The sequence below is a fragment of the Bos javanicus genome, chromosome 15 (assembly GCF_032452875.1).
Source record: "Bos javanicus breed banteng chromosome 15, ARS-OSU_banteng_1.0, whole genome shotgun sequence".
Classification (NCBI taxonomy): domain Eukaryota; kingdom Metazoa; phylum Chordata; class Mammalia; order Artiodactyla; family Bovidae; genus Bos; species Bos javanicus.
In genome coordinates this window covers 16,664,975-16,688,471 of record NC_083882.1, presented here as the reverse complement: position 1 = coordinate 16,688,471, position 23,497 = coordinate 16,664,975, and the positions used below count along the sequence as shown (strand labels likewise).

General features: G+C 37.4%; 1 protein-coding gene across 2 annotated transcripts in view; it reads right to left on the bottom strand.

Annotated features, from left to right (window-relative positions):
- The window catches only part of GUCY1A2 (guanylate cyclase 1 soluble subunit alpha 2), a 600,412-nt gene that overhangs the window by 200,770 nt on the left and 376,145 nt on the right, over positions 1-23,497 (bottom strand). For both annotated transcript variants that reach the window (XM_061440208.1, XM_061440207.1), the window contains one exon: positions 21,465-21,950. In XM_061440208.1, coding sequence (XP_061296192.1) covers positions 21,465-21,950 — 486 coding nt within the window. The remainder of the gene's footprint in view (positions 1-21,464; positions 21,951-23,497) is intronic.

Here is a 23,497-nt window from a genome sequence, read left to right as displayed (position 1 = left end):
CAGTAGCAAGGAGAGGTAAGAAAACCTTCTTACGTGAACAATGCAAAGAAATAGAAGAAAACAATAGAATGGGAAAGACTAGAGATATCTTCAGAGAAGTAGAGATCAAGGGAACATTTCATGAAAAGATGGGCTTAATAAAGGACAGAAATGGTATGGGCCTAACACAAGCAGAAGAGATTAAAAAGAGGTGGCAAGAACACACAGACGAACTATACAGAATGATCTTAATCACTCAGATAGCCACAATGGTGTGATCACTCACCTAGAGCCAGATATCCTGGAGTATGAAATCAAGTGGGCCTTAGGAAGCATTACCACCAACAAAGATAGTGGAAGTGATTGAATTCCAGCTGAGCTATTTAAAATACTAAAAGATGACAGTGTTAAGGTGCTGCAATCAATATGTCAGCAAATTTGGAAAACTCAGCAGTGGCCACAGGACTGCAAAAGGTCATTTTTCATTCCAATCCCAAAGAAGGGCAATACCAAAGAATGTTCAGATACTGCACAACTGCACTCATTTCACATGCTAGCAAGGTCATGCTCAAAATCCTTTAATGTGGCCATCAACAGAATGTGAACTGAATTTCCAGATGTACAAGCTGGATTTAGAAAAGGCAAGAACCAGAGCTCAAATTGCCAAGATCCACTGGATCATAGAAAAAGCAAGGGCATTTCAGAAAATCATCTCCTTTTGTTTCACTGAGTAAACTAAAGCCTTTGACTGTGTGGATCAAAACAAACTGTGGAGAACTCTTAAAGAGATGGGAATACGAAACGACTTTATCTACCTCCTGAGATCTGTATGCAGGTCAAGAAGCAACAGTTAGAATTGGACATGGAACAACGAACTGGCTCAAAATTGGGAAAGGAATACGTCAGGCTGTATACTGTCACCCTGCTTATTTAACTTATATACAGAGAACATTATGCCAACTGCCAGGCTGGATGAAGCTCAAGCTGGAGTCTAGATTGCCTGAAGAAATATCAATAACCTCAGATATCCAGATGACATTATCCTAAAGGAGGAAAGTAAGGAGGAACTAAAGAGCCTCTTGCTGAAGGTGAAAGAGAGTGAAACAGCTGGCTTAAAACTCAACATTAAAAAAAAACTAAGATCATGGCATCCGGTCCCATCACTTCATTGCAAACAGAAGGGGAGAAAGTGGAAGCAATGATAGATTTTATTTTCTTGGTCTCCAAAATCACTGTGGACAGTGACTGCAGCCATGAAAACATGCTTTCTCCTTGGAAAGAAAACTATGACAAACCTAGACAGCATATTGAAAATCAGATACATCACTTGTTGACAAAGGTCAAAACTATGGTTTTTCTCGCAGTCATGTACAAATGTGAGAGGTGGACCACAGAGAAGGCTGAGCACCAAAGAAAAGATGCTTTCGAACTGTGGTGCTGGAGAAGGCTCTGATGAATCCCTTGGAAAGCTAGGATTTCAAGCAAGCCAATCCTAATGGAAATAAACCCTGAATATTCATTATAAGTACTGATACTGAAGCTGAAGCTCCAATACTTTGTCCACCTGATGTGAAGCTTTGACTATTGGGAAAGACCCTGATGCTGGAAAAGACTGAAGGCAAAAGAAGAAGGTTGCAGCAGAGGATGAGATATTTACATAGCATCACGAACTCAATGGACATGAATTTGAGAAAATTCCAGGACAGAAGAGCCTGGTGTGCTGTGGTCCATGGGGTCACAAAGATTCAGACATGATTCAGTGACTGAACACCAACAAAAAGATGTAATAGTCCATCTAACCAGAAGGGAAAGAGACACATGTACCCCAATGTTCATCGCAGCACTGTTTATAATAGCCAGGACATGGAAGCAACATAGATGTCCAATAGCAGATGAATGGATAAGAAAGCTATGGTACATATACACAATGGAGTATTACTCAGCCATTAAAAATAATACATTTGAATCAGTTCTAATGAGGTGGATGAAACTGGAGCCTATTATACAGAGTGAAGTAAGCCAGAAGGAAAAACATCAATACAGTATACTAACACATATATATGGAATTTAGAAAGATGGTAACAATAACCCGGTGTACGAGACAGCAAAAGAGACACTAATGTATAGAACAGTCTTATGGACTCTGTGGGAGAAGAAGAGGGTGGGAAGATTTGGGAGAATGACATTGAAACATGTAAAATTTCATGTAAGAAATGAGTTGCCAGTCCAGGTTCGATGCACGATACTGGATGCTTGGGGCTAGTGCGCTGGGATGACCCAGAGAGATGGTATGGGAAGGGAGGAGGAAGGAGGGTTCAGGATGGGGAACACATGTATACCTGTGGCGGATTCATTTTGATATTTGGCAAAACTAATACAATTATGTAAAGTTTAAAAATAAAATAAAATTAAAAAAAATAAAAAATAAAATTGTCACAAGATTGTTTTATCATTCATTTACTGTCTGACAAAAAATGTGACATAAATGGTATTTCTAAAGTCACTATATAACTACATGGTCCATTGGTTGGATAAGTGAAGCAATATTGAGTGACATATGTACTACTTTGATGGTAAAATGAAAACAAAATTGTCCGTGAATGATGTGTGACCAGGAGCACTGTTTAGCAACAAAATAATGCAGAATGGAATGCCCTTCTCCAAGCAATATTTATCTATCTCTGGGATAGTGTATTTTAAAGATCAGTCCTGTAAAATGACATTTTGTAACCAGTTTTGGGCTTACTCTTCCGCACAACAGGAAGACACTCCTTGGCTATGATTTTAAGAGTTTTGGGGTTTTCTGAATAATAATCTAAAACAGATTTCAGCTTCATATCAACAGAAGCACTGCCATCAAACAACAGTCAGCATATCCTTTGCTGCTTTATGGACTGAGATCAACTTTTCCTCCATGCTGGCGTAACTTTGTCTGGCATTTTCTTCCAGTACAATCTTGTCTCATCCACATTAAAAACCTGCTTGGGTAAATACACACCTTAATCAATAATTTCTCAAAGCATTTCAAGAATTCCTGAGCAGCCATCTTATCTGTACTTTCTTCTTTGATACTTACTTTTAATTGTGAAGTTTGGCTCAAGCCTTAAGCCAATAAAACCAGTCATGGCTGGCATTAAAACATGTTCCCTCTGATTCTTTGCCATGTTTATTCTTCAAGTCTTCATAAAGACTATTAACTTTCTCTTGAATTAGTATTAAGCTGAGTGGGACTGATTGCTGATGCTGATTCTGCATCTGAGAACTTTCTCCATCTGCTCCATCATTTTTCCACATTTCATTGATATTATTTTCAACATCATTGGCACAGCAGACTTCACATGTTCCATGATCTTGTTCTTTAGAATCATGCCAATGGTTCAATAATTCATGTTATAAGAATGAGTGATTTCTACCATCTTTTTGCCTCACTTCACTCACTCAATTATTTCACTTTTGTTTCCATTGTTATTGCTTGGTTCTTCTTAGCAGTACCAGCTATATCACCATTGCTATTACATTTGCTTTTACACTTCCAGATACCTGGGCTTGAAGTAAAGACATTATCCTACTGCACTCTATATACTACTGTCCAGTATAGTTCACAAAAGCACAACCCCTTGTAGAGGATGCATGCTGGTACAATGTATGCCAGACACATGAACTAACTTACACGACTGGACATGTGAACACAAATTCCCATCTTTGAAAGTTCACAATTTGAAGATTCATATGTAGGTGATGTACAGTACCAGTGGACAGCTCCTAGGAAGGAATATACAGTGAGATATGCGTGGAGACTAAACAAAATATCAGTGGGCCAACAATGAGATCAAAGAGGAGACCAGAAAATACTTCAAGACAAATGGCAGTGAAAACACAGCTGTACAAAATCTATGGACTTCAACAAAAGCAGTCCTAAGAAGCAAATTCATAGCAATACAGGACTTCCTCAAAAAACAACCTAACCTACAATCCAAAGGATTATGAAAATAACAAATGATATTAATTCAGTAGAAAAAAATAATAAATTTCAGTGAGGAAATAAATAAAATGGAGGAAAAAAGCAGAAAAAAATCAATTAAAAAGTATATATAATAACAGAAATCACCCAATCATAAAGCAGAGAGAAAGTTTAAAAAATGGAAGCAGCACATGAGACCTATGGGATATTATAAAGCATGGAATCTATACCAAGTAAGAATCCCAGAAAAAAGAACAAGAAAACGGAATAAAAAATGACCCAAAGTTGGCTATCCCCTATATACCAAAACCAGACAAAGATACTACTAAAAAATAAAATATAGCCCAAAATCTTTGATGAATATAGATGAAAAAATCCTCAATACAATATTAGCAAACTGCGGGGAGCCGGTGAGGCATTCCACTCGTGACAAAGGTCATGAGGAAGGAGGCTCGGCATACGCAAAGGCGGGATCGAGCCTCAGGAGTCCCCCGGATATTCTCGAGCATTTTCCCCCAAAAAACCAGAGTCTGCCTACTTTATTGCTTTGTGCTCTCACCTCTGACTTTACTGGGGGCTGTCCCCTACCACCATCTCTCTCTCTCTGTGTCAAAGAGTTAACTTACAGCTCCAATTAATAAAGTTCCTGGGCAATTAGGAGTGTTTAAATCCAAACCCCTCTGATGGCTCTCTAACTCGCCTGACAAGTTTACCCGGACTCCTGCAGCTATGCATACGATTGTTTACAGTCTCCCAGCCTCGAGAGGCATGGGAAGCTTAAGATATTCAAATAGCTTAGAGCCTCTCAGAGAGTTAAAAACTGTCAGAATAAACTAGTAAAGGATTTCATTGATGAGTCAATGCTTGTTGCCAAGTTTTCACATCCCCTGAATTGTATCCTTGAATATGTATCAATTAATAGTGGGTATGTAGAAAAAATAAGTAGTGGCCTTGGTGTTAGTAACTTTAGACCCTTAAGGTAATAAATTCTTTCTTTGTTGTAAACCCATTACACATCCGCCCTATAGGAATGCAATTTTATCTTTGCAAGATGGTGCCAAACCTTGAAATAATTACTCTTAGAGAAAGTAAGTCTTTGTTGATAAGTCCTTGTCAAGAGTCATAAAATGTTAGTAGGCCTTCTGGCCAGAAGATGATGTAAATCACCTAAACCATTTGTATACGATACATTTGCAGGAAAGAAACCTTGGTTTTTGATAAGAATCAAAGACTGCTGACTTTGCATCCCCTATTATCCTCTATGTGTAACTTAGGGTATAAAAGCCCCTGTTAAAAATAAAGCTATGGGCCTTGCTCACCAACGCTTGGTCTCCCCATGTCATTCTTCCTTTAAAGCTGAGTCTCCATCTGGAGCGCGGAACCCACCACGCTTACTAATCATGCCTGGGCTTCTAAGACCCACTCGAGAAGGTGTCTAGGGTGAGACACCTTCCGCTATTCGAGAGGGCGCCTGCGGCCTACGTAAGTGGTGCAAACTTCTTGTCTTGAAGTTTTATTGGTCTCCCGCGTAAACCAAGCTACTCAGCTTCTTTTCTCCACTGAATTTTCCTACTGAGCTATCCTCATTCTATTGTTCTCTATATCTCTAATTAGCATATAAATAGTCGCCGACGCCGTCTCCCCTTCGAATACCCTGGATCAGCCGGGGCTGGTCCTCGGCAGCAAACCAAATACAGTAACACATAAAAAGGATTATACAGCATGATCAAACTGAATTCACTTCAGATCACAAGGATGGCTCAGTTCAGTTCAGTTCAGTCGCTCAGTCATGTCCAATTCTTTGCGACCCCATAAATCGCAGCACGTCAGGCCTCCCTGTCCATCACCAACTCCCGGAGTTCACTCAGACTCAAGTCCATCGAGTCAGTGATGCCATCCAGCCATCTCATCCTCTGTCGTCCCCTTCTCCTCCTGCCCCTAATCCCTCCCAGCATCAGAGTCTTTTCCAATGAGTCAACTCTTCGCATGAGGTGGCCAAAGTACTGGAGTTTCAGCTTTAGCATCATTCCTTCCAAAGAAATCCCAGGGCTGATCTCCTTCAGAATGGACTGGTTGGATCTCCTTGCAGTCCAAGGGACTCTCAAGAGTCTTCTCCAACACCACAGTTCAAAAGCATCAATTCTTCAGCACTCAGCCTTCTTCAGTCCAACTCTCACATCCATACATGACCACTGGAAAAAGCATAGCCTTGACCAGACGGACCTTTGTTGGCAAAGTAATGTCTCTGCTTTTCAATATGCTACAAGGATGGCTAAATATATGCAAATCAATAAATGTAGTACACCACATTAAGAAAAGACAAAAATCAAAAGATCATCTCAATAGGTACAGAAAAAGCATTTGATAAAATTCAGTATCCATTCAGGATAAAAACTGTCACCAAAGTGGGTACTGAGGGAACATATCTCAGCATAATAAAAGTCATTTATGACAAACCCACAGCCAACATAATACTCAACACTGAAAAACTAGAAGCCTTCCTGCTATATTCTGGAGCAAAACAAGGATGCCATTCCCACCACTTCTATTCAACATAGTAGTGGATGTCTTAGCCAGAGGAATCAGACAGGGAAAAGAAATAAAAGATATCCAAATGTGAAGGGAAGAGGTAAAACTGTCATTATATGTAGATGAAAGACTCCACACAAAAATTCTTAGAACTGATAAATAAGTTAATCAATGTAGCATGATACAAGGTTAATATACAGAAATATTTTGCATTTCTTTGCACTACAATGAAGTATTGGACTTCCCTGATAGCTCAGTTGGTAAAGAATCCACCTGCAATGTAGGAGACCCTGTTTGGATTCCTGGGTTGGGAAGATACACTGGAGAAGGGATAGGCTAGCCACTCCAGTATTCTTGGGCTTCCCTGGTGGCTCAGCTGGTAGAGAACCCACCTGCAATGTGAGAGACATGGGTTCAAACCCTGGATTGGGAAGATCCTCTGGAGAAGGGAACAGTTACCCACTCCAGTATTCTGGCCTGGAGAATTCCATGGACTGTGTAGGTCCATGGGGTCGCAAAGATTCAGACATGACTAAGCAACTTTCACTTTCACAAAGAACATCAGAAAAAGAAAGTAAAAAAAAAAAAAAACAAAAAATGCTTAAAATAAGATCAAAAGTAAAACAGAATATCTAGGAGTACACTTGACCAAGGAGGTGAGAAACTGATATGCTGAGAACTATAAAACATATATAAAGGAAACTGAAGGTGATTCAAAGAAGCAGAAAGATATCCGATACTCTTGGATTGGAAGATTTAATGTTATTAAAATGGCCATACTACCCAAAGAAATCTACAGATTTAAAGTGAACCTTATCAAATTACCCATGCAACTTTCACAAAAGTAGATCAAATAATCCTAAAATTTATATGCAACCATAAAAGAACCAGGATTGCCAAAACAATACTCAGTAAAAAGAACAAAGCTGGATGAAGATCCTTCCAGACTCCAGACAATACCACAAAGCCACAGTAATCAAAACAATGTGGTATAGGTACAAAAACAGATGGATCAATGGAACAGACTAGAGAACCTAGAAATAAACCCACTCAATTAGTCTTCAACAGAGGTTAGAAAATACAATGGAGAATAGACAGTCTCTTCAACATGTGATGTTGGAAAAACTGGGCAGCTACATGTAGATCAGTGAGGTTAGAACATTCTCTAATATTGTATAAAAAATAAATTCAAAATAGCTTAAAATTGTATATATAAGACATGACACCATAAAACTCCTATAATGAACATAGGAAAAATGCTCTTTGACATAAATCATAGCAATATTTTCTCAGATCATTTTTCTGAGACAAAATAAATAGAAACAAAAAAATGAGGCCTAATCAAGAGGTTTTTTGTAATAGAGGAAACCATAAACAAAACAAAAAGACAGTCTACAGACTGGGACAAAATATTTGGAAACAATGTGACTGACAAAGTCTTTATTTCTAAATATATATATATATAGCTCATAGAACTATAAATATACAAATATAAACAAACCAGTCAAAAAAAGCATGGAAGACCTAAATTGATTTCTCCAAAGAAGACATACAGATAACCTCAACATTGCTACTTATTAGAGAAATGCAAATACTTATTAGATAAATGAAATCAAAACTACAATGAGGTTTTATCACCTTTTACCTGTAAAAATGAACATTATCATACAAATAATAAAAGCTGGAGAGAGAGTAGAAAAAAGAAAACCCTGCTACACTGTTGGTGGGAATGTAAATTAGTGCAGCCACTATGGAAAACAGTCTGGAGGTTCCATCAAAAACTAAAAATAGAGTTATCATATGATTCAGCAATCTCACTCCTGGACATATACCTGGGAAAGATAAGAACTGTAATTCAAAAAGCAATGCACTCCAATAATCAGGAAATGGAAGCTACCCACTGTCCACCAACAGAGGAGTGGATAAAGAAAATTTGGCTTATATGCACGATGGAATATGATAACATCAAAAGAATGAAATATTAATACTATCATTTGTAGCAACATGGATGGAACTAGAGATTGTCTTACTGAGTGGGGTGAGTCAAAGATAAATAATATATGATATCATTTATATGTGGAATCTAAAACAATAACAGAAATGAACTTATTTACAAAACAGAAATTGACTCACATACCTGGCTTGGTTGATACATTCCTTTGCTGTGCAAACTATTTTAAGTTTAATCATTTGCTTATTTTTTGCTTTTGTTTCCATTACTCTAGTTGATGGATCTCAAAAAAATATATTGCTGAAATTTATGTCAAACAGTGTTTGATGTTTTTCTCTAGGAGTTTTATAGTATCTTGCCTTACATTTAAGAGCTTAATCCATTTTGAGTTAACTTTTGTGTATGGTGTTAGAGAATGTTCTAATTTTATTCTCTTACTAGTAGCTGTCCAGCTTTCCCAGCACCACTTATTAAAGAGACTGTATTTTCTCTGTCATATATCCTTGCCTTAGATTATATCCCTTGTCATAGATTCATTGACCAAAACTGTTGGAGTTTACTTCTGGGCTCTGTATTCTGTTCCACTGATTGATTGTTTCTGTGCCAGTATCATACTCTTTGGATGACTGTAGCTTTGGAGTATAGTCTGAAGTTAGGGAGCTCAATTCCTCCAGCTCTGTTTTTCTTTCTCAAGATTATTTTGGCACACTGAGGTCTTTCGTATCTCTTGACATGAATTTTAAAATCATTTGTTCCAGTTTTGTAAAAAATGTCATTGGCATTTTGACAGGGATCGTTTTAAATCTGTAGATTGCCTGGGATAGTACAGTCATTTTGACAATATTGATTCTTCCAACTCAAGAACATGATATATTTTTCTCTCTATTTCAGTTTCTTTTATCAGTGTTTTTCATCAGTTTTCTGAGTGTGGGCCTTTTACTCCTTAGGCAGATTTATTCCTAGGTATTTTATTCTTTTTGATGCAATCATAAATAGGGTTACTTCTTTAATTTCTCTTTCTGATATTAACTGTTAGTGTACAGAAATGTAACAGATTTATGTATATTAACTTTGTATAACTTTATCAAATTAATTGATGAGCTCTAGTAGTTTTCTAGTGGCCTCTTTAGAATTTTCTATGTATAGTATCATATCATCTGCAGACAGTAAAAGTTTACTTCTTTTTCAATTTGGATTCCTTTTATTTCTTTTTCTTATATGACTGCTGTGGCCAGAACTTCCAAAAATGTAAAAGTGGTGAGAGTGGACATCTTTGTCTTGTCTTGACCTTAAAGGAAATACTTTCATATTTTCACCATTGAGTATGATGTATGATGTTAGATCTCGGGTTTTCATATGTGGCTTTTATCATGTTGAGGTATGTCCCCTCCTTGCTAATCTACTGAACAGGAAGAGATATTTTCAGATGATATGACCAATAAGGAGTTAATATCCAATATACACAAACATCTGATAAAGCTCAACATCAAAAATATTAGCAACTTGATAAAAATGGATGATCAACGAGCACATGAAAAGATGCTCAGTATTGCTAATCAACAGGGAAATGCAAATCAAAACCACAAGGAGATATCACCTCACAGAGGTCAGAATAGCTATCATTAAAAAGAAAACAAAATATAAAAGTTGGTGAGAATGCAGGGAATAGGGATCCCTCCTACACTGTTCGTGGGAAAATATTGATAAATTGGTGCAGCCACTCGGCAGGTAAACTGGTACAGAATTAGCCAATTTTGAGGTTTCTCAAAAAACTAAATATAGAATTACCATATGACCTAGGAATTCCACTCCTGGGTATACATCAGAAAGAAACAAAAAGACTAATACAAAACGATGCTCCCAAAGTTCCTAGGAGCATTATTTATTATTTATAATTGCCAAGGAATGGAAGCAACCTAAAGTGTCTAACAACAGATGAATGGATAAAGAAGATGTGTTTTATGTAGACAATAGAACACTACTCAGTCATAAAAACAATCAAATTTTCCCATTTGCAATAACATGAATGGACTTAGCAGGCATTATTCCTAGTGAAATAAGTCAAGCAGAATAGAAAAATACTATATGATATCACATATTGAAAATTAAAAATACAACAAATGATTTAACAGAAAAGAAGGAGACTTTTCATAGATATAAAGATTAAACTAGTGAACTAGTGGTTTATCAATAGGGAGAGTGAAGGGGAGGGGGCAAAATAGGGTTGAGGGTAAAAAAGCGTTTCCTGTGGTATTATATAAAGTCATGTGTATGAAAATTTTGACAAATTGTAAAGCACTATAGAATTTAAAGAATCTTACATCCAATTAAAAAAAAAATTAAAAAACTGGCTCTGGTATCATTTTACCTTAAAATTTATCACTAAAATTTCATAAGAAAAAATGAATGTGAGTGAAAGTTGCTAGTCACACCCGACTCTTTTGTGACCCCATGAGCTATACAGTCCATGGAATTCTCCAGCTGAAGGAAACAAGCATGGCAAATCAGTGATTTAGAAGGGAGAGACTGTGGTTGCAGAGCTTGTGCAGTAGTGCACAAAGTCTAGGGAATTCGCTGGCTACCCAGTGATTAATACTGTGTGCTATTACTGCTTCATGAATTCAATCCCTGGTTGGGGAATTATGATCCTGCAAGTCAGGTGCCCCCCAAAATAAATAGTGTACACAGTGTGAAGGAAAAATAGTGCTGGAAATTCAGGACAATCTGCTTTATTTTCTGGCATTGACAATGATAGATTCATATGTCTCCATTTAGCATCAGACACTGGCTACTTCTACCATAAATTACATAAAAATAAAATATAAGAAAGTTAATTTACAAAAACTCGTATTTTATATATCAAAGCAAATCCCTCATACATACATCACATTGAATGTTTACTACTCAGAAGAGGCTTTCTAAAATATTTAACATTGGCTATGTATCATGCATAAGTAACCTCTAGTGGCTCAAGTGGTAAAGAATCTGCCTGCAGTGCAAGAGATCAGGGTTCAATCTGTGGTTTGGGAAGACCTCTTGAAGAAAGGTTTAATGAAACTAGTGAATATCTTTCCCTAAAGGAGATATACCTTAACAAAAACACCCTCTGGACCATAATATGAAACTAAAATGTAAAACAAGTTCCTTTTGAATCTGCTTATGTGAAGATCATACTATGAAAAGAAGTTTAGATGATGTAAAAAAGAAAATAAAAATCACTAGTTCAACTAGTTTGTTTTTACTAAAAGTAATGACTGTCCTTCATATTAAAAAAAAAAGTCATTTACTATGTAATCCATGCACAATGTAAAGTCACAGTTATTCATTAGATGGATGGAAAGCTGAATCGCTCAAAATATTGCTATAATTTTAATAAGAAATTAAAACCATAATTGTTTTAAATTATGACACATGACCCCCAATGTTCATTGCAGCACTACAAATATCATATATTAACACATATATATGGCATCTAGAAAACTGGGACTGATGAACCTATTTGCAGGGCAGAAATAGAGACTCTATAAACACAGAGAACAAACATATGGACACAGTGCGGGAAGGAGAGGGTGGGGCAGTTTGAGAGAGCAGCACTGAAATACATATATTACCATATAAAAAATAGATAGCTAATGAGAAGTTGCTGTATAACACAGGGAGCTGAATCTAGTGTTACACTGTGACAACCTAGAGGGATGGATGGAAGGGAGGTGGGAGGGAGATTCCAAGAGGGAGGGAACAAAAATATACTTATGGCTGATTCATGCTGATATACGGCAGAAACCAACATAACATTGTAAAGCAATTATCTGCCATTTAAAAATAAAGAAAAAGAAATTAATAAGTAGCTCACCAAATCAGGCTAACAAATGGTGACCTGCACACATTTTCAAAACTCTTCCATCAAGTAACTTGGAAAATTAACTTGCTTCCACTAAAAATCATTGGTTATTTGGACAATAGCTAGAACATTTATATGCATTTTTTTTTCAGGATGAAAAGGATCTCAATTAATTCTCAATGAAGTAGAAAATACTTAATATGTTAAGTAATTATTACTTTATAAAGTAAATTATTACTTTAATTACATTAATAATTAATATGTTTTAACATATATTGCTGTTCCTTTTAACTACCAATATAAAATTTTTAGTTTATATTATAATCCTACTCTTTTTTATTTTTTATTCTTCCAATTTTATTTTATTTTTTAACTTTACATAATTGTATTAGTTTTGCCAAATATCAAAATGAATCCGCCACAGGTATACATGTGTTCCCCATCCCGAACCCTCCTCCCTCCTCCCTCCCCATACCATCCCTCTGGGCCGTCCCAGTGGACCAGCCGCAAGCATCCAGCATCATGCATCGAACCTGGACTGGCAACTCGTTTCCTACATGATATTTTACATGTTTCATTGCCATTCTCCCACATCTTCCCACCCTCTCCCTCTCCCACAGAGTCCATAACACTGTTCTATACATCAGTGTCTCTTTTGCTGTCTCGTACACCGGGTTATTGTTACCATCTTTCTAAATTCCATATATATGTGTTAGTATACTGTATTTATGTTTTTCCTTCTGGCTTACTTCACTCTGTATAATAGGCTCCAGTTTCATCCACCTCATTAGAACTGATTCAAATGTATTCTTTTTAATGGCAGAGTAATACTCCATTGTGTATATGTACCACAGCTTTCTTATCCATTCATCTGCTGATGGACATCTAGGTTGCTTCCACGTCTTGGCTATTATAAACAGTGCTGCGATGAACATTGGGGTACACGTGTCTCTTTCCCTTCTGGTTTCCTCAGTGTGTATGCCCAGCAATGGGGTTGCTGGATCATAAGGCAGTTCTATTTCCAGTTTTTTAAGGAATCTCCACACTGTTCTCCATAGTGGCTGGACTAGTTTGCATTCCCACCAACAGTGTAAGAGGGTTCCCTTTTCTCCACACCCTCTCCAGCATTTATTATTTGTAGACTTTTGGATCGCAGCCATTCTGACTGGTGTGAAATGGTACCTCATAGTGGTTTTGATTTGCATTTCTCTGATAATGAGTGATGTTGAGCATCTTTTCATGTGTTTGTTAGCCATCTGTATGTCTTCTTTGGAGAAATGTCTATTTAGTTCTTTGGCCCATTTTTTGATTGGGTCGTTTATTTTTCTGGAGTTGAGCTGTAGGAGTTGCTTGTATATTTTTGAGATTAGTTGTTTGTCGGTTGCTTCATTTGCTATTATTTTCTCCCATTCTGAAGGCTGTCTTTTCACCTTGCTAATAGTTTCCTTTGATGTGCAGAAGCTTTTAAGGTTAATTAGGTCCCATTTGTTTATTTTTGCTTTTATTTCCAATATTCTGGGAGGTGGGTCCTAGAGGATCCTGCTGTGATGTATGTCGGAGAGTGTTTTGCCTATGTTCTCCTCTAGGAGTTTTATAGTTTCTGGTCTTACGTTTAGATCTTTAATCCATTTTGAGTTTATTTTTGTGTATGGTGTTAGAAAGTGGTCCAGTTTCATTCTTTTACAAGTGGCTGACCAGATTTCCCAGCACCACTTGTTAAAGAGATTGTCTTTAATCCATTGTATATTCTTGCCTCCTTTGTCGAAGATAAGGTGTCCATATGTGCGTGGATTTATCTCTGGGCTTTCTATTTTATTCCATTGATCAATATTTCTGTCTTTGTGCCAGTACCATACTGTCTTGATAACTGTGGCTTTGTAGTAGAGCCTGAAGTCAGGTAGGTTGATTCCTCCAGTTCCATTCTTCTTTCTCAAGATCGCTTTGGCTATTCGAGGTTTTTTGTATTTCCATACAAATTGTGAAATTATTTGTTCTAGCTCTGTGAAGAATACTGTTGGTAGCTTGATAGGGATTGCGTTGAATCTATAAATTGCTTTGGGTAGTATACTCATTTTCACTATATTGATTCTTCCAATCCATGAACATGGTATATTTCTCCATCTATTAGTGTCCTCTTTGATTTCTTTCACCAGTGTTTTATAGTTTTCTATATATAGGTCTTTAGTTTCTTTAGGTAGATATATTCCTAAGTATTTTATTCTTTCCGTTGCAATGGTGAATGGAATTGTTTCCTTAATTTCTCTTTCTGTTTTCTCATTATTAGTGTATAGGAATGCAAGGGATTACTGTGTGTTGATTTTATATCCTGCAACTTTACTGTAGTCATTGATTATTTCTAGTAATTTTCTGGTGGACTCTTTAGGGTTTTCTATGTAGAGGATCATGTCATCTGCAAATAGTGAGAGTTTTACTTCTTCTTTTCCAATTTGGATTCCTTTTATTTCTTTTTCTGCTCTGATTGCTGTGGCCAAAACTTCCAAAACTATGTTGAATAGTAATGGTGAAAGTGGGCACCCTTGTCTTGTTCCTGACTTTAGAGGAAATGCTTTCAATTTTTCACCATTGAGGATAATGTTTGCAGTGGGTTTGTCATATATAGCTTTTATTATGTTGAGGTATGTTCCTTCTATTCCTGCTTTCTGGAGAGTTTTTATCATAAATTGATGTTGAATTTTGTCAAAGGCTTTCTCTGCATCTATTGAGATAATCATATGGTTTTTATTTTTCAATTTGTTAATGTGGTGTATTACATTGATTGATTTGTGGATATTGAAGAATCCTTGCATCCCTGGGATAAAGCCCACTTGATCATGGTGTATGATCTTTTTAATGTGTTGTTGGATTCTGATTGCTAGAATTTTGTTAAGGATTTTTGCATCTATGTTCATCAGTGATATTGGCCTGTAGTTTTCTTTTTTTGTGGGATCTTTGTCAGGTTTTGGTATTAGGGTGATGGTGGCCTCATAGAATGAGTTTGGAAGTTTACCTTCCTCTGCAATTTTCTGGAAGAGTTTGAGCAGGATAGGTGTTAGCTCTTCTCTAAATTTTTGGTAGAATTCAGCTGTGAAGCCGTCTGGACCGGGGCTTTTGTTTGCTGGAAGATTTTTGATTACAGTTTCAATTTCCATGCTTGTGATGGGTCTGTTAAGATTTTCTATTTCTTCCTGGTCCAGTTTTGGAAAGTTGTACTTTTCTAAGAATTTGTCCATTTCTTCCACGTTGTCCATTTTATTGGCATATAATTGTTGATAGTAGTCTCTTATGATCCTTTGTATTTCTGTGTTGTCTGTTGTGATCTCTCCATTTTCGTTTCTAATTTTGTTGATTTGATTTTTCTCCCTTTGTTTCTTGATGAGTCTGGCTAATGGTTTGTCAATTTTATTTATCCTTTCAACGAACCAGCTTTTGGTTTTGTTGATTTTTGCTATGGTCTCTTTTGTTTCTTTTGCATTTATTTCTGCTCTAATTTTTAAGATTTCTTTCCTTCTACTAACCCTGGGGTTCTTCATTTCTTCCTTTTCTAGTTGCTTTAGGTGTAGAGTTAGGTTATTTATTTGACTTTTTTCTTGTTTCTTGAGGTGTGCCTGTATTGCTATGAACTTTCCCCTTAGGACTGCTTTTACCGTGTCCCACAGGTTTTGGGTTGTTGTGTTTTCATTTTCATTCGTTTCTATGCAAATTTTGATTTCTTTTTTGATTTCTTCTGTGATTTGTTGGTTATTCAGCAGCGTGTTGTTCAGCCTCCATATGTTGGAATTTTTAATAGTTTTTCTCCTGTAATTGAGATCTAATCTTACTGCATTGTGGTCAGAAAAAATGCTTGGAATGATTTCTATTTTTTTGAATTTACCAAGGCTAGCTTTATGGCCCAGGATGTGATCTATCCTGGAGAAGGTTCCATGTGCGCTTGAGAAAAAGGTGAAATTCATTGTTTTGGGATGAAATGACCTATAGATATCAATTAGGTCTAACTGGTCTATTGTATCGTTTAAAGTTTGTGTTTCCTTGTTAATTTTCTGTTTAGTTGATCTATCCATAGGTGTAAGTGGGGTATTAAAGTCTCCCACTATTATTGTGTTATTGTTAATTTCTCCTTTCATACTTGTTAGCATTTGTCTTACGTACTGTTGTGCTCGCGTGTTGGGTGTATATATGTTTATAATTGTTATATCTTCTTCTTGGATTGATCCTTTGATCATTATGTAGTGACCATCTTTGTCTCTTTTCACCGCCTTTGTTTTAAAGTCTATTTTATCTGATATAAGTATTGCTACTCCTGCTTTCTTTTGGTCCCTATTTGCATGGAAAATCTTTTTCCAGCCCTTCACTTTCAGTCTGTACGTGTCCCCTGTTTTGAGGTGGGTCTCTTGTAGACAACATATGTAGGGGTCTTGTTTTTGTATCCATTCAGCCAGTCTTTGTCTTTTGGTTGGGGCATTCAACCCATTTACATTTAAGGTAATTACTGATAAGTATGTTCCCGTTGCCATTTACTTTATTGTTTTGGGTTCGAGTTTATACACCGTTTTTGTGTTTCCTGTCTAGAGAATATCCTTTAGTATTTGTTGGAGAGCTGGTTTGGTGGTGCAGAATTCTCTCAGCTTTTGCTTGTCTGAAAAGCTTTTGATTTCTCCTTCATACTTGAATGAGATCCTTGCTGGGTACAATAATCTGGGCTGTAGGTTATTTTCTTTCATCATTTTAAGTATGTCTTGCCATTCCCTCCTGGCTTGAAGAGTTTCTATTGAAAGATCAGCTGTTATCCTTATGGGAATTCCCTTGTGTGTTATTTGTTGTTTTTCCCTTGCTGCTTTTAATATTTGTTCTTTGTGTTTGATCTTTGTTAATTTGATTAATATGTGTCTTGGGGTGTTTCTCCTTGGGTTTATCCTGTTTGGTACTCTCTGGGTTTCTTGGACTTGGGTGATTATTTCCTTCCCCATTTTAGGGAAGTTTTCCACTATTATCTCCTCAAGTATTTTCTCATGGTCTTTCTTTTTGTCTTCTTCTTCTGGAACCCCTATGATTCGAATGTTGTAGCGTTTAATATTGTCCTGGAGGTCTCTGAGATTGTCCTCATTTCTTTTAATTCGTTTTTCTTTTATCCTCTCTGATTCATTTATTTCTACCATTCTATCTTCTAATTCACTAATCCTGTCTTCTGCCTCTGTTAATCTACTATTTGTTGCCTCCAGAGTGTTTTTAATTTCACTTATTGCATTATTCATTATATATTGACTCTTTTTTATTTCTTCTAGGTCCTTGTTAAACCTTTCTTGCATCTTCTCAATCCTTGTCTCCAGGCTATTTATCTGTGATTCCATTTTAGTTTCAAGATTTTGGATCAATTTCACTATCATTATTCGGAATTCTTTATCAGGTAGATTCCCTATCTCTTCCTCTTTTGTTTGGTTTGGTGGGCATTTATCCTGTTCCTTTATCTGCTGAGTATTCCTCTGTCTCTTCATCTTGTTTAAATTGCTGAGTTTGGGGTGTCCTTTCTGTATTCTGGCAGTTTGTGGAGTTCTCTTTATTGTGGCGTTTCCTCACTGTGTGTGGGTTTGTACAGGTGGCTTGTCAAGGTTTCCTGGTTAGGGAAGCTTGTGTCGGTGTTCTGGTGGGTGGAGCTGTATTTCTTCTCTCTGGAGTGCAATGAAATGTCCAGTAATGAGTTATGAGATGTCTATAGTTTTGGAGTGACTTTGGGCAGCCTCTATCTTGAAGCTTAGGACTGTGTTCCTTTGTTGCTGGAGAATTTGCTTGGTATGTCTTGCCCTGGAACTTATTGGCCCTTGTGTGGTGCTTGGTTTCAGTGTCGGTATGGAGGCATTTGATGAGCTCCTGTCAATGAATGTTCCTTGGAGTCAGGAGTTCCCTGGAGTCAGGGTTTGGACTTAAGTCTCCTGCTTCCGATTATCGGTCTTATTTTTACAGTAGTTTCAAAACTTCTCCTTCTATACAGCACCAATGATAAAACATCTACATTAAAGATGATAAGTTTCTCTACAGTGAGGGTCACTCAGAGAGGTTCACAGGGTTACATGGAGAAGAGAAGAGGGAGGAGGGAGTTAGAGGTGACCCAAATGAGATGAGGTGAATCAATAGTGGAGAGAGTGGGCTAGCCAGTAGTCACTTCCTTATGTGCACTCCACAACTGGACCACTCAGAGATGTTCACGGGGTTATACAGAGAAGAGAAGAAGGAGGAAGGTAACAGAGGTGGCCAGAAGGATAAAAGGGGGAATGAAAAGGAGGGAGACAGATCCAGCCAGTAATCAGTTCCCTAAGTGTTCTCCACCGTCTGGAACACACAGAAATTCACAGAGTTGGGTAGAGTAGAGAGGGGTTAGGGAGGAGACACAGGCGACCTGGTGGAGAAAAAGGAGGGTCCAAAGGGAGAGAGAGAGCAGTCAAGCCAGTAATCTCACTCCCTAGTGAAAAATGGGTCCTGAAGATTGGGTCCTTAAAGGTACAAAATTGGTAACAAATACATAAAAGCAAAAATTAAAAATCTAGAGTAGAGTTTGGAATTTCAAAAATACGATGTTAAAGAAAAGAAGAAGGAAAAGAAAGAGAAAGAACGAACAAACAAAAACAAACAAGGTCGCGAAAATTATAAAGAAAGTACAGGTACAAAATTGATAACTAATACCAGAGAGCGAAAATTAAAAATCTAGAGTAGAGTTTGGAATTTCAAAAATACGATGTTAAAGAAAAGAAGAAGGAAAAGAAAGAGAGAAAAAATGAACAAACAAAAACAAACAAGGTCGCGAAAATTATAAAGAAAGTACAGGTACAAAATTGATAACTAATACCAGAAAGCAAAAATTAAAAATCTAGAGTAGAGTTTGGAATTTCAAAAATACAATGTTAAAAAAAAAAAAAAAGAAGAAGAAGAAAAATAAAGAGAGAAAACAAACAAACAAATACGAACAATGTCACAAAAATTATAAAGAAAATACAGGTACAAAATTGATATCAAATACCAAAAAGCATAAATTGAAAATCTAGAGTAAAGTTTGGAATTTCAGCTATACAATGTTATATAAAAGAAGAAGAGAAAGAAACAGAGAAGAAGAAGAAAAAAAAAAAAATCACAGAAATTATATAAAAAAAAAACTATAGGTACAAAATTGATAACATATACCAAAAAGCGAAAATTAAAAATCTAGAGTAGAGTTTGGAATTTCAAAAATACAATGTTAAAGAAAAGAAGAAAAAAACAAAAACCAACAACAACAACAAAAAAACAAGGTCAAAAAATTATAAAATATATATATATGAAGTTTGCTGAAGAAGAAAAAAATAGGGTCTTTTTTTTTTTTTTTGCAAAGTAATAGGTTATAAAAGTGAAAATTAAAGGAACAATAGAGGACTTAAAATTTTTTTTTTTTAATTAAAAAAAAAAAAAGAAAGAATGATCGTAAAAATAATAAAAATATATCTAGGACTTTTTTTGTTTCTTTTTTTGTGGGTGTTGTGGGTTCAGTTCATTTTTGGCTAGTTCCTTGGTCAGATTTATATTTCTCAAGATCTATAGGCCCCTTCCTATGTAGTCCGTAGTAACCACAGGGTTTTGATCTATTGCCTGTAGCTTCCAAGGCGTTTCCCTCTGTTATATCTTCTTCTGTTTGCTAGTCTCTTCAGTATCTGGTTTCCGCCCTGACTCAAAGGGCACGGTGGAGGACACTTTTTTTTTTTTTTTTTAGGCTTACTTGTTCAGTCGCGCTGTGGGGAGGGAGGGAGGGAGGGTGCAAACAAATAACACTGGCGTGGGCTCGCAGTGCCTCAGCCACCCTGGGTCTGCCCCCGCTCACGGCGCGTGTAGCCTCCCTGTCCACACTGCTCGGACTCTAGGTTGTTCCGCCGGGAACAATCCGAGGCTGGCCCTGGGCTGCATGCACCTCCCAGGTCCAAGCCGCTCAGGTTCAGGCACTCGGGTAGTCCTCAAAGGTGCAGACTCAGTTGGGCCTGCGTTTTGTACTCTTCCCAGGTCCGAGCGCCAATTTGCTCTTCCCAGGCGAGCGCCAATGCTGCGACTTATCGCCTCCCCGCCACTCGGTTATCTGGATGTAAAACCGGCGCACCTTCTCAGGCAGATGTTGACCGTCCAGACCCCCAAGAAGTTTTAGTTAGCAAAGAAGCCTGCTTACAATTTTATAGATAATGTCTCTCTGGGGCTGCGATTGCCCCCTTCCGGCTCTGGCTGCCTGTCACCGGAGGGGAAGATCTGCAGCCGGCTATCTCTGTTCAGTCCTTTGTTCCGTGCGCGGGCCTGGCGGTCTTAGGTTAGGGCTGGCTTTTCGCGTGGTAGGTATCCCACAGTCTGGTTTGCTAGCCCAAATTATTTCGCTCAGATAGGGCTCAGGGTATTCAGGCCAGATTCTTACTCTCAGCGATGCAGCCCACGCCGCGCCTCCCTGCCCAGCCCCGGTTTGCTAATGGCGGATGCAGGCGTCTGCGCTGCTTCTCTGCTGGGGGAGTTACCGTAGGGCTCGCAATCTGCGAGTTTTAAATTGTTTATTTATTTTTTCTCCCTGTTATGTTGCCCTCTGTGCTTCCAAAGCTCGGCACAGATTCGGCAGTGAGAAGGTTTCCTGATGTTTGGAAACTTCTCTCTTTTTAAGATTCCCTTCCCGGGACGGAACTCCGTCCCTCCCTCTTTTGTCTCTTTTTTTTGTTTTTAATATTTTTTCCTACCTCCTTTCGAAGAGTTGGGTTGCTTTTCTGGGTGCCTGATGTCCTCTGCTGGCATTCAGAAGTTGTTTTGTGGAATTTACTCGACGTTTAAATGCTCTTTTGATGAATTTGTGGGGGAGAAAGTGTTCTCCCCGTCCTACTCCTCCGCCATCTTTATAATCCTACTCTTTAAGGAAAACTAATTATGTGGTTAAAAGTTGCCTATATTTCAGCAAGCTTATTTTATCTTTTTGATAATAATGAATTTAAAAGATTAGTTCTATAGAATTTTTCCTTTCTGACATATATATAAATCAACTCATAGAGAAAATTCACTCAAAGATCAGATATACTTGTATTCTGAATATTTCTAAATGAAAATTATCCATCACTTATTCTTGTTTAAATAGAAAAAAAAATATTGCATGCTTGTAATTTAATGAAGATGATAATTTACTACTAAAAATACTTTTATATAAATAACCAATAACCAAACCCCATTACCTTATAAATATCCAAAAATCCACATTGGTGGTCGAATCTTGTGTACAGCTCATTCAGCATGCTGATGACTTGCATGGGGGTACACTGGGCACATATGGCCGTGAAGCCAACAATGTCCGAAAACAGCATGGTGACATCATCGAACTTTCTGGCCTGCACTTGCTGCCCTTGCCACAACTGCTGGGCTACATCACCAGGGAAAATGGAGTATAGAAGATCCACTGTTTTCTTTTTCTCTTCTTCCAGGGCCTGGTGAGTTCTTTCTAAAGTTGCTTTTAATTTATCCATCCTCTTCTTCAGCCCATCCTGGGCCTTTGCCTGCTCACCAACCAAGATGACATCTCGAGTAGCATCATGGATAGGGATGTCCGAGAGATGTAGCCCTCGTCCCATAAGTTCATCCAACTTGTCCACACATGGAGAACCCAAGAATAAAATGGAATTTGATTCCGAGACATGGATCATTTGTCCTTTAACTTCCATCACCTGAAAATTTAACACAGAATTTTAGTCAGCACTCTTCACATAGTAGGCTCACAAAAATTAATTTATTATCAGATGGAGAAGAAGACTAAGAAATTAGCCTTACAGACTTTCTCCATATAGACAAATCTAAATGTGATTTGAGGCCAATGTAGAATTTATGATTCTAAATAGAAATATTTGCTATTGTTTCCCACTTGGCCACTTTCTTAAGACAATGATCAAATGAAAAGAGAGATCAATAAGAATTGAAACAGAAAACATTTTCATTCAAAATGAAATTGTACCCAGGTACATCATGAAACTGGTTCACCAACCAGTTCAAAAACTTTCAATCTGCTTAGTAATAATAGAATTTGGATAATTCCACCTGTCAAAATACTAGATTTAATTGTCATTAAAATAAAACTCAGAAAATAAGTCCAGGAGACTAGATGAATCCAAATAATTGTTTAGTCATATGTAAGTCATTTTTTTCATCTGTTGTAGTCCTATGTAAGTATATTGATTCTTGCATTGACTAGATTAGTTGACAATTCATTTGGTCTTAAAAATAAAAATTTAAGCTAGATTTCATTAATAAGTATTAGCAGAAAATGACTACCAGTTAACTAGCATATTCAATATAAGCTAAAAGTAGCCCCCTCCCCCAAGTCAGGATAGTATTAAAGAAACCCAGCTAGTAAGATAAAAAATCTGAATATATAGTAATTTAAACTATCCCTCCTTTCTGTGCTTTTTGGAGAATTTAGAGAATTGATGTTTAATGAAAAACTTCATGAACACTGGCTCATGCTATCTTAGCTTAATGCCCTAAGGAACCCTCAGAGGGGATGAACATCAGCAAGAAAGGAAGGGAGTCTTAGGCTATTTTATCCAAATACCCTTACTTGGGTTAAGATAGGATATTTCAGCACATCTCAAGAGGAAGCTAGTTGTCATTACCTGAAGAGAGTGCTAAGTGCTAAATTGCTTCACTCGTGTCTGACTCTTTGCAACCCCATGGACTGTAGCCTGCCAGGCTCCTCTGTCCTCTGTCCTGGAGTGAGTTGCCATTTCCTCCTCCAGGGGATCTTCCAGACCCAGGGATCAAACCCATGTCTCTTATGTCTCCTGCACTGGCAGGTAGGTTTTTACCACTAGTGCCACCTGGGAACCCCTGAAGAGGACTGCTTACAAATTGACCAACTGAGATTGTGTATCAGTTTTATCTATGTCACTTTCTGCAACTACATGGAATGTGCTCAATAAATTTATTTTCTTTTGATCTTGATAGCATGAAGTATAGGTTAGTTGATGAAATTGGAGGCATAGAACAAATATGGGGTAAAACTACAGAGATTTTGTCTTCTAAGCCTGCAAATATTTTACTTTGTTCCACCTGCACCATTTACCAAGATCTAGTCTATATAAGGCGGAGAAGGCAATGGCACCCCACTCCAGTACTCTTGCCTGGAAAATCCATGGACAGAGGAGCCTGGTAGGCTGCAGTCCATGGGGTCGCTAAGAGTCGGGAACGACTGAGCGACTTCACTTTCTCTTTTCACTTT